The 12,108-nt window shown below is 50.2% G+C and overlaps 1 protein-coding gene across 10 annotated transcripts in view; it reads left to right on the plus strand.

Annotated features, from left to right (window-relative positions):
- CADM1 (cell adhesion molecule 1) overlaps nt 1-12,108 on the plus strand; it is a 133,346-nt gene that overhangs the window by 95,531 nt on the left and 25,707 nt on the right. For all 10 annotated transcript variants that reach the window (XM_014259792.2, XM_088066923.1, XM_088066922.1 and 7 more), the window contains 2 exons: nt 5,838-5,937; nt 8,736-8,908. In XM_014259792.2, the coding sequence (XP_014115267.2) occupies nt 5,838-5,937; nt 8,736-8,908 (273 nt within the window). The remainder of the gene's footprint in view (nt 1-5,837; nt 5,938-8,735; nt 8,909-12,108) is intronic.

Consider the following 12,108-nt stretch of genomic DNA (forward strand, 5'->3'; position numbering starts at 1 on the left):
CAAACTCTTAGGCTTGAGCTTCTCCTGCCTAGTGATGATGATTTGTTGGCCAGTGGGAGGGTGTGGGCAGGAGGAAGAGCCTCTTGTCCTTGCACACGGGCATCTCCATCAGTGCTCCCATGGAGCTCGGCCCTGGGGGCAGCTGGGCTCCTGCACTGATGCCTGCTCAGTTGGTTTTAGGTGTGGAATGTGCAGCAGAGGATGCTTCTCTGGCCTGTCCTTGCAGGCGCCCAGCTGCCAGGTTTCTGCCGCAGTGACACTCGGAATTCCTTGCTCATCCCGTGTGGATGTGGCTGCTTTCCCTGCAGCAGGTCAGTTACCTGGGCTGTGTGTTCCACCCTGCTCTGACATCCTCTCCCCACAAATCCTGCCCGCTCCCCTCACGGCCACAGCGGAGCCGCCCCTTCAGAGCATCAGCAGGGCACAAGAAAATGTTTTTCTCAGCAGATATCGTATTTCTCTGCACTTAATGTATCCAACTGGAGCATGAAATGTGTTGGGGAAGGACAGGAGGATGATGGATGGAGCCTGCTCAGATAATGAGATATTTTTTGTCTGACTAAATTTCAGAGTAGGGAGATATTTTTTCTGAGATGGAACTCAAAAGTTGTGGGGTTTGTTTTCCAAGAAGAAAGCAGAAAGCAGCAATGCTGGGTGTTAACTTGCCCTACTCATGGAGTAAGCTATTTGTTGCATATCTACCCTGGCACAGAGTGAAGTTTGAGGTGAATGCTTTCACGTGGCTGTAGGGTGTGTTACTGAAAAGAAATCTCTGCGAACAAGCAGTGTAACACTTGTGAAACCCTCCCCTAACACTCCTGAAAAGCAAAGCAGGGTTGGACCATGAGCACAGCTCACTCTCAGTGGCCACAGCACTTGCAGTGCCTGAGGAACATCCTGAGCCCTGCGCTGTGGCAGCACAGTCCGTGGCACCGGGGTGGAAACGTCCCCGGCTCTGCTGGCATCGCTCTCTGTGCCTCGGATCCGTCACTGAGCCATGGGAGACCAGTGAGTTGGGTGTAATTTTAGAAAGGAAATGGAGCAACAAAATGCATTAAAATATCGTTAAGGAGCTGAATGGAACCAGATATTCTGGGAGACGTGCGAGCTGAGCCCTTGCAGCGCGTTTGCTGCTCTCATTACCAGATACTGGCAGTGAGTGTCGGAGCCTGGATTTGGCCTTTTCTCCGGGCTGGCTTTTTGTTCTTTTCTGAAGTTATAATTAACTGCGCCTTCATTTCTGTAATACCTACAAGTGTACCTTTAAAGCCTGCCCCAGTGGAGTTTTGTTGCAGCCTTTGCTGTTGGGATAGAACTTTTTGTGCCCAATTATGTTTAAAATCAGCCACATACGTTTGCTGCAGCATCTCCGGTAATCCTTACATTTCCGTCCAGTACAAATATTAATTGCATAGTTTGCAGTGAAGTTATTAACATCAATGTAATTTATCATCTGGAGATTGCTAAAAGCGAATAAATGAGTTGTTTTGTTCAGCAAGGTGTTGACCCCTTCAGAAACTTTGATTTAAAGCTATTTTTCTTCTTTTAGTGAATATGAAAAGCACCACAATCAGCCGAGTGTTCAGTTATTTGATTTTCTGGGGCATTAGCCACTCTTGTTTGTGACATTTCCCAGTTGGGTGCTCGTTTGTGAGCTCATTAATAAGGTTTTCTCAGAGGAATGTTGTTGGGAGCACAGAGCGTGTGGGGCGGCCGGGGCTCTGCCATTTGCAGGCATTAAGCAGCAGAGTGTGCTTAAATATTAAAAGAGAAGTGTTTATCCCCAAAAATGCCTGTCAGGCTCTGGCATTCCTTCTCCCACAACAAGCAAAATGATTAAATTGCTTTTGTTAAGGGTGAATTTTGCAGAGTCGTGTTTGGGGTTGACAGGCTCTTCCAGACAAGCTGTGATCTGCCAGTCCTGCTCATTCCTTATTTTAGACACGAGATCTATTTATTGAATAGATTTCTGTATTTTGGCTGAAAATCAGCAGTGCAGCCTCTCGTCCTTGTCAGAGGTGAGGAGCAGGCAGGGGATTGCCAGGCTGGGCTGGCTCTGATGCAGAGTGCATTCCTGATGAGCAGCCCCACTGGATTTTGGAATAAAGGTGGCTGTTGTTTACACCTGAGGATCCGTGTTAACTTTGCTGACTTCTCTCAATATTGAAAAACACATTTTTCCTTCTCTTCCCTGAGTGAGATCGGAGACTCGCACAAGCTGGTTTTTTGAGCAGCTCTCTTGGGCACAGAAGAGAGCAGAGATGAGGAGCTGGATGAGGCAATGCCCACCTGAAGGGAGATGTGTAAAGCATTAGCTGGGAAATGCTGAGGCTGGATTTACCTGCAGTGTGCAGGAACACAGCCTGGCCCGCAGATCCTGTCCCGGGGATGCCATCTGGCGTCAGGTTTGCCAAGAGGTGCGTCAGCAGTTCACGCAGGGATCAGAAAACGGATTTTAAACTTGGACCCGGCACCTCCTCGCCTGGCAGAGGCCAGAGCCTGCTCGGCTGAGTCGCTGGCAGAGGCCGTGTTGCCGGCTTCTCTGCTGGCTGGGGTCTGGTGCTGCCAAAAACACCGCGTGCTGGTCTCCCAGCTCTTGGGAAGAAGCCTTCTGGCTGTTTCCAGCCTCAGCAGGGAGCGTGTCCTCTGGGAAGGGAGGGCTGGGGTGGTCAGCGAGGGTCCCGCGGCCCCGGAGCATCGCGGCACCCCGGGCACCAAACCTGCCTGGCGGGGCACTGAGCTCGCCTGCCTTCAGATCCTGGGCTGGCCTGATGAAAGGAAACGGGGTGGAAATAATAGGCTTAGGCTTTTGTAAGGCCCCAAACTCGGTGTAATGTTTTATCTCGGCTGATTAATGACATCTAAGCATTATCGATGAAGTGCATGTTTAAATGGATTAAGAAATCACTAACTGGCAGATCTCAAAGGATAGTCATTAGGGAGTAATCAGCAGTGCTGGTATTTTTAGAGGGAACGCAGGGGCCTGGGTGCTTGGCCCGATGCTGTTCAGTCGAAGCATTTGAAGTTCTTAAAAAGTCACTGTTAATAATCTTTGCTGATGGCACAAAAATGGGGCGGGTGGCTAAAAAAGGAAGAACTGGGACAAATGCAGAATAACTGGAGTGGTTTGGTAAGTTCCCAAGCACGGAGCTTGAGAGCTGTGAAAGTCAAATGCGTGCAGGCTTCGGTGGCCTGTGGCATCCTGAGGGGAGGTGGGGGTTTTGGGGTGCGTGGTCCCTCTGGGGGCTGCAGCCCCCGCTGCACGGGCACGCGCCGTGCCTGTTGTGAGAGAAATCTCATCAAATGCAGAATGGCTTTGTAATAAGTTTTTCAAATTGGCTGCTGCTACAGTGTAACCTTTAGACGACTGGTATTTAACCTTGTATATCACTCTGAGCTTTTGAATGAATTTAGCTTAATAAAGGTGCCTTATTAAATTACGAGGCTGTTTTTTTTAAGCCTCTGGAAAGAGGCGTAGTAGGAAATAGCTGTGGGTTGTTGGGTCTAATTGGCTTCCACGGAGCACACAGGGCCTCGGGTGCACAGATGCAAGTGTTTATTTTTATGTAACAATCCAGTGGTGTGATGTTATGAAGTGCCAAGTTGAGGATTCCAGGGTAGTGCAGTGCACTTGGTGGTGAAAGCTGCCACGTCTTGCCTTGTGTTACCCTGCGAGGTGGTGGTCACCCCGCGGCACGGAGCCGTGGGCACCACTGCTGGAGCGTCTCTCGTAACAGGGCGCTGGCAGGGAGCTGGGGCGGGCTTGGAACCATCAGTGCTCTGTCCGTGTGCGCTGCTAAATGTCACAGGAGCGGGCTGGGGGTCCCAGAGCGCTCGGCATTTCACACACCTGCACGCGGAGTCCATAATCTGCAGGAAATACACTGACTTGCTGTGAGGCAGGGGGTGAGCACTGCAAGGAGAATTTAAGATGGTCTAAAAGCACGTCCTTAAACAAAGGGAAAAGGACACCATTGCGCCTCCAGATTCTTGAGTGAAATTTATTTTGCATACCATGAGCCTAATGCCAGCTGCTTCTCTGGAGTGTCCAGCCATCCCTCTGAATCCTCCAGGTCTGGGTACGTTTCCCTGAGTGCCCTCTGTAATTCCCAGCGTGCTGACAAGTCCTTTGCTGTGGTAGCTCCGTTGGGAAGCTCTTGGCTTTGGCATTGCTGGCATATGTGCTGATAAACCCAGATTCCTTTTGCAGGTGACACCTCAGCCATACCTGGATGCAAACAGGACGTGTCCTCCTCACTGTCGTCGTCAGTTTAATGAAGCCCAGGGGGCTGGGAAGTGGCAGTGGAAGGGCTCACCCAGCTTGGTGGGAGCGCATGGAGTTGGCAGTTTTCTCTCAGTACAGTGAGCTGGGTGTATCCCTCCTGATTTCCATAAGTAATTGTCATTAGTAAACAGCTCATTAGAAATACTAAACTCACCTAATAGGAAGGGGATGCAGCGGGAGAGGCAAACAGCAAAAGGAGGCGTTTCAGTCCCCATGTGCCGAGTAAACTGAGCTGGGAAAGTTTCCTGCTCCTTCCACAGCACGGATATAATTACCATCCATGTTCCTGGCACAGGCTGGTGCTGCTGCTGCAAAACACATCAGAAAGGGGGAGCAGATGGCTGTGGGGGTGGGAGTTGTGGACGGGAGTGGTGAGCGCAGTGCCGAGGATGTGGCAGGTGATTTATTTGCTGCATAACACCGGAGTGAACTTGTCCTCCCGTGCTCCTTGTGCAGAGCTAGTGCCACTCCAGGGCTGGAGCGCCTTTCCAGGCACACCGAAGCTGCCCCATTTCCCGTGGCATTGGGACTTGTCCCCTCAGTCAGTGACACCCCAAAGCGCTGCCACTGCCCCCAGCCCACAAGGACACCCCAGTTCCAGAGCTGCAGGAAGCATCTGTAACAGGGATTAGTTGATGAAATGTTGTGGTAGAGTCATCTCGGGAGAGGATTTACTTGTGTAGCTTATTCCATTACTGAAAATTATGAGAGTTTAAATTGGTTAAATCCTGACACGCGGGGTTTTTTTCCCTAATCTCTATTATTCCATAGGAGGCATGTTAATGAGTTAAACACAGTTAATAAAATGCAGCCAGCCAATATTTTGGGTAGCAGTTACTCTCAAAGGAAATAGAAACATTTAAATGGTTTCAACCTTTATGCATACTGATTTTTTTCCTTCCTTTGTTCCTTACAGTTGAGTAAATTCCTGAAAAATATCTATGGCTTAATGGCACTTGTAGCCTTGAATTGATTTCCTGCACTGATAATGTCTTAGCTACAGCTCAGATTGCGTTTTTAATCTCTGTTTCAGTCATGGGAGGTAATGAATTTTTTAATTGTGGACTCCAGGTTTGTAGTTTGGCTCTTTTTTTTCCTGCAGGGTCTTCCTAAAGTGTTTTTGAGTTGGCTCCCTAACTATCCACGCTTCAATTCTGTTTATTGTAGGATTTAGAGGAGCTCCGTCTGGACGAGGTACAGCCTCGTGTTGTTTACACAGAGGCAGCTGTGGCTCTGTTTGTGTCTCTAACGAGCATCTCTTGTCCAGCCCAGCGCGTTAACACTCGTGGACTGCAGGGGTTGTGGTGCGGGAGTCGCTGATACACCACAAAACCCTTCCGTTGCGGGCACCACGCGTCTCTCCGGCTTCCCCTCAGCACGAAGGCAGATGAGTTCCTGAGCGAGCTCAGGGAGGAGCCGTGCAGCAGAAGGCCCTTCCCGGGAAGCACGGTGCCCGGCAGGGCTGGCGCTGCTGCTGCCGGCTCCGAGCGGGCGAGGGGGAGCGGCGGGGGCGCGAGCCGGGGCTCACGGAGCCGTGTTTTGTGTCCTGCAGATAAGCCTCAAGTGCGGGTTTCTCAGAATTACCCCTTGCAAGGCCTGACGAGAGAAGGGGAGCCGCTGGAGCTGACGTGCACAGCCTTTGGAAAGCCACAGTAAGTTGGACCCTTCCCAGGGGTGGCCCAGGGGGGCCGGTGGTGACGGGACGTTGCGTGGCCACTGTTCCTGTTGCCATTCTCTGCTGCGAAGACAATGTCCCAGAGTGAAGGAGAGATGCTTCCTGCACCCAAACATCTGCTGACTGCTGAAGATACCCTTTGCATTTATTCCTGTGCACCTAATGGCTGAGGGATTTCCACTGGCAGAGCTCTTAGGAGAGCCCTTCCTGGCCACTCTGCAGCAGCCTTCGGGTGCAGAAGGGAAAGGCTCCCAACTGGACACCTCTTCCAGCAGGGAATGGCTTGGGTGGCATTATTCTGCAGTTAATCTTGGGTTTGGTTAAATCTGCAAAAGCAGGGTCAAGAGCTGCATTGTGTCCCCAGGAGGTGCCAGTGCATGGACACTGAGCCCTGGGGAGGTGGGATGGATCCCAGGTAAGGCAGTCCATCCTTCTGCTCATACTGACTGTGTGATGGTTTTCCTCCCCCTTGGTGCCCCGTGTGGTTTTTATAGAATACCAGTTTTATTCTCTCTCCTCTTCTTGCCAAGCCCTTGAGGCTTTCTTAGGCAGTTGATGAAATTTATGCATCAGGAAAATCCTGGCAAGGGAGGGTAGATTTTCTCACACTTCCATTGCTGTTCTAATTTAAGTTTCGTCGGCTTTATTTTTTTCAAAATACTTTCTCTTCCACTTGGATTTATGGCTGTCAAGTATTTACTATCCTTGTTTATTTTCATCATGTCCATAAGATTTCTGCAAACATCCCTGAGATCTGTCAGTGCCTCCTTGGCAGTGTGCCCAGAGCTCGGGCGTGGGGAGCTGGACCCCATCCAGCTCAGCATTGTGGGCAGAGCAGGCACCCAGTGCCGAGGAGGCTCAGGCTGCCCTCATCCTCCCTGGTAGCCTACATCCCCTTCCCCAGTATTTTCTTGATTCCCATAGTACTTGCTTGGTTCCCACTTCCCAGTTTGTTCTGTTTGGCACGAGGCCAGTCCCTTCCCTGTGCATCGGAGGCTGGCACATCCCTGCTGAATTCCGTTTAGTAGCTGTTCCCTGCTCAGAGCCTGCCAAGCCCCTTTGCATTCCTGCTCCCCTGGGTACCTGCAGTGCCTCCCATTTGCTATCAGCTGGGAATCTAATGAACAGGCTTCTCTACATTTTTTCCTTGCAGGCTATGAGTAAGACATTCCCATGTTAAATAGGACAGACACATCTCCCTGGCAGCTTGCCGCTGCACGTTGCGTGGTGCTGGTGATGTGCTGGGAATTGGCTTCTCTAGGTCACTTCACCTGGGTCTCCCGAAGCTAAGAAAATACACAGTAAAGTAATGAGCTGGGTTTGGCTCCATCTTCTTAAGACAAAGAGGTTTCATGAAGTCTTTTACAGAGGTTTTAGATGAAGGGGGAGGTTTCTCCAGTTAAGCGAAGTAATTTCTCTGCAAAATTTGGCAACATAAATACTGGGGGAAGGAAGCTCAGAGGGAAAAAAAGACCAGAGAGGAGAAATTTCTATTTGGTATTAATACAGATATTTTGTTAGATTAGACACAACCTCCTAAAACCATTACAGAAGTGGGAAGATGCTGAAATGGTCACTTGTGGGGCATCCAGGGACACAGTTCTCTGAGCAGCGGCTGCTGTGTCGTGTACCAGCTGGGAAACCTGGGGTCTCTGCAGCACAAAGAGCCCTTTAAAAACTGCAACCAGGAACATCCAAACCCTTCCCACCCATATTGAAGTTAAACTGCGCTTGGGCTCGCTCAGGAGCTTCTGCTGCCCATGCCGTGGCTCGTGTGCCAATGCCATGGCAGCGAGGGACAGAACGCCAAGCCTGTGTCCAAAACCAGTCAGCCAATGCCCAGCTGAGCTTGCTTGGTGCTGGATCCATCCAGTAGCTTGGCTGGGATACTGAAGCATCAGGAACTTCTGCATCATGCCTGTCATGTGCTGTTTGGACCCAGGGAAAAGCCTGAGCCATGGGATACCTCCAGCAACATGAAGTCCCACTTGCCAGCCTTGGAGCCAGGCAGGCTGAGAAATGCTGTGCTGCAGGAAACTCCCCTTTAAGAGGAGCTGAGTGGCCTGAAAGGTTCTGGAATTTTCTTGCTGAGAAACAGCTGATCTGTCTCCTCACTGCTGCTTGAAGACATAATAATAATAGATGCCAAACACCCCCACATACTCAAAAGACCCCACAAAGCCCTTCAGCGCTTCAAATCTTTACCACCTCCAACAAACCAGGCTCATTTCATTCCCTGAATAATGCAGACCCCCTGCCCACTGGGTTCCATCAGTGTGGGATGTAAGAAGGGGTTGCCAGGCGGGTTGGGGGACAGGAGGAGGGCTGGAACTCCCTCAGTGCACGGCACAGCCCCTGCTGAGGTCACCAGGTCCCTGGCAGCATGTGGAAGGGTTCAAACTTGACAAAACCTTACTTGTTCTGCTGTCCAGCTCTGCCCTCAGAGCACCCTGTGGATGAACACTGAGTCTGTAGCCGCAGAGCTTTCAGGTTTGCTGAGTAAGCGAATGATTAACCACTAATGAACTTTCTTCCTGCTTGCATTAGTGTTTTCAGAAAATTTAAGCTCTGGATACAGTTTCCTGTTGGGTTAAAATAAATTTAAATTGAGGAAGCCCAACAGCATCTGGGCTTGAGTAGAACAAAAAAGTATGTGTTGTTTCTTTACAGTTTTTCTTGGTTTGGGCTTTCTGTCTGTGGATGAACTTTTGAAGATGCCATCTTGACCATAGGAAAATAGTAATGTGACTGTTTCTTTTTCTCCCTCCTCTGTAGGCCTACGGACATGAGGTGGTTAAGAGTAGATGATGAGATGCCTCAACACGTTGTAGTGTCTGGTTCAAACCTTCTCATTAGTAACCTAAACAAAACAGATAATGGTACATACCGCTGTGAGGCTTCCAACGCGGTGGGGAAATCACATGCGGATTACATGCTGTTTGTATACGGTACGTGAGAAAAACCACCGTTCTTCTAGACTCGTTTACACGTAATTGCAACATGCCCTGCTCGGAAAGCTGTGACAGAACTTAACATTTGCTCAATGCCAGGTTCACAGGCAGCTCCTGACACCCCGATGCTGTGCTGGGCTGGGGTAGGGGCTGGGAAGGCCCTGGGGTGCTGCTGGGGCTCTCAGTGTGTGCGCAGAGCCTGTCCCGGCTCCGGGAGCTCCCACCCCGTGCTGCCAGGTGAAGCCTAAGGGAAGCCAGAGCAGGGGCGTGGGAGAACTGTGCAGTTCTCCTTGGACTTCTCAATGGTTTCTTGTCCTTCTGGTAACACCTCCTCCAGTGGCCTGAGCAATGGTCCAAGGGGTTCTGAGCCTTTTACTAGCAAGTTAATCAGCCAGCACCCCTAGATAATTACAAACCAGTAAATAAACTGGAGGAATGTGATGCCTTCAGCCTGTCTGTGTGGCTGGGCAGACTCTAAAACATGCCTCAGCATCTTTTAAAGCGCTGTGAAGTACCTGCATTAATTCTTCGTTTCACCTGCGTTACTGTGGCATTGCTGTAAACCTCATGCCCCTGCCATGAGGTGTTGCATGGAATGGAGATTGAGGAGGCACTTGCAGAGCGATCCCCCAGTTTAATGATGAGCTGTTCCTTGGGCTGCATTTTAAACTTTCTCTGTTAAGGGCGGTTGTGTGTGGCTGGGCCGAGTTCCTGGTGGTTCCTTGGTCTTTTCTGACCCGAACGATGCTATGGTTCCACTCAGATGGGACAGAAACTTGGTTTGAAGTTTGTTCCATGCAACAGCTGCCTGAAGCTCTGCAATCTTAGCTCTCTGGCAGTTACTCTGATCCAGTCAGAGTGGAGAACCTCCCATACCTCTCCAAATGCCACCTCTGCAGGAGTGATTTTAAGCCCAGTCTTAGAAACTTGCCTAAAGACTCAAGGTAGCGACGGCTTTGAGCTTATACAGAACTCCTGTACCCCATCCTATAGGTAGTTTTTCTAGTGCCTCTCACTCCACAAGGCTCCAGTTTACAAAATGAAGTCAGGTACGCATTTATGATTGGTAATTCGCATGCTCACAATATAAAAAACCCACTTGTTCACATCAGTGTTGAAAGAAATAACCAGTGTTGCAGAGAGCAGAGCAGTTGGAATAGGACACAGGCAGTTCCCCATGAGACAGAAGCCATGAAAGCTGCTGCCATAAAGCAGCTGAGGGGCAGGTGTAGTTTTGTGTACCCGTCCTGGGCCGAGGCAGGGCTGGGGGAACCTCCCCAGCATCACTGGCCTGAGGTTCCCTGAGCTCGTGGGAAATCTCACATAATTACTCTGCATTTTGGGTGTGACGAGAATAGACAGCACAGGACTTCCTTGGGGTTTCTTCCTCTCGGGGTTAAATCCCCAGGAGACCCAAGATAGCTTTACTTGGAAGGAGATGCAGGTTCTCAGGGGACAGGGGCCTGTGGGTTCCAGCTTAGGCATCTGGCAGATGTGTTGCCCGTGTAGAGGAGGGCTACTCATGGGCAGAGGAGGGTTTTACACATCCCATCATCTCCAGTTCCTGCACATTTGGGAGCATCCTGCTGGGCTCTGCCACTCTGGACAGCACAAGGAATCCTTTTAACCCTTGGTTTAAAAGGGAGAAGTCCAGAGTGGGGAGGGAGAGGTTGGGCTGTGGCTGTCAGCTTCAGCATGCTCACGGGTGGAGCACTCAGACCTCCGGCCCGTGGCTCCTTTCACCACCAAAAGCAGCCAATTCCCCAGCAGCACACAGAACACAGGGGCTGTGTCCGTGCACGGCGGGGGCCGTGGTGGCAGGACGTGCCTCGCTGTCCTCACCAGGACAGTGCAGAGCTGCCCCAGCCACGTCAGGGTGGGAGCTGAGGGGCTGCAGACACAGAGCAGGGCCCGGCACAGCCCGGGGGAGGCAGCATTCAGGCAGTCCCGTTCCCATCTCTGCAGGTCAAGGGTTTGATGTGGCTTCCAGCAGCTGAGCTGTGCCCAGCACCTTCCCAGCTGCCCACGTGGGATGGGGATGTACAATCACCTTGACACACACTGGAAACATGCTCATTTCTAAAATCCATTTTATGCTTTTCCTCTCCATGGGCACAGGCAGATACATTGCTAGAAACTTCCAGCTCCATTAGCTCATTAGCTCCAGCATTTTTTTTTGCTTTTATGGAGGAAGAGCCCACGGCCCAGCCAGTCTCAGGCTGATCAGTGTGAGTCTGGGGGCCCTTCCCCAGTGCTGCTGTGCCCCTCTGTCCCTGGGGAGATGTGTGGGTCAGGAGCAAGACACAAGCACAAGGGCTGAGATCTTGGGATGCAGAGGAAAGACAGTGGCTGCTCATAGCGCAGCGAGCTCTGAGGTGATGTTCCTTAACTCTTGGGAAGTTGGATGGAATATAATAAAGGTGCAGTATATAATTAAAGTTCAGATATCTTAATTAGGGGATCCAAGGGAACTTGCTCAGAGATAAAAGAGTAGCAGATGTGTTAGTGAGGAGCAGCTGACGTGCTACGGAGGAAACCTAAAATCAAAAGCCCATGAAAGGTTTCATGCTCTATTATTGCCGAATGAATCCGTAGTTCAAAGTCTTTCTGACTACTTAGTGCATTCAGTTTGATCATCTGGGCATTGATACATATTTTTTCTTTTACATCTTCTCATATCTACCTTCTCCTGCCCGATAGTTTTGATAAGGATGTGTCCCTGTGTGTAACATCAATCCCGTGACGAGCAGCAGGGTTTAAATCTCAACAGGTCCAGTCCATCTGAGAAATGGTCACAGAGAGAAACATCTCATTAACGATGCCCTAGTAGCAAAAACAAGAGTGTGTAACTGAAATTGTCAGAAAAATATTGACTTTTTTTTAAATTAAAAGAGCTTGGTGGAATTCCTCATACCTGGAAATTGATATTCAGCAATGATGTTGTCATTTCTCTGTATTCCTTACCATCTTTGAAGTAGTTTTTAACATCCTGCTGCCATGTGTTCATAGAGGAAGAGCAGTGAGGTTCATGGCCCTGGGAAGACAGTGAGATCTGTTCATGTGCTGTTAATGTTCAGGCTGTGAAGCACAGCAGGGCCCCTCACACAACCCTCCCACCTGGGTTTGCAAATGTATCCATAGACAACCACCAAAGCACCACTGTGTCTCTCCTTTGTATGTGCAAACTGGTCTTTTTG

This window comes from Pseudopodoces humilis, chromosome 25 (genome assembly GCF_049639895.1).
Source record: "Pseudopodoces humilis isolate 2021_Gansu_Grassland_sample_001 chromosome 25, ASM4963989v1, whole genome shotgun sequence".
Lineage (NCBI taxonomy): Eukaryota > Metazoa > Chordata > Aves > Passeriformes > Paridae > Pseudopodoces > Pseudopodoces humilis.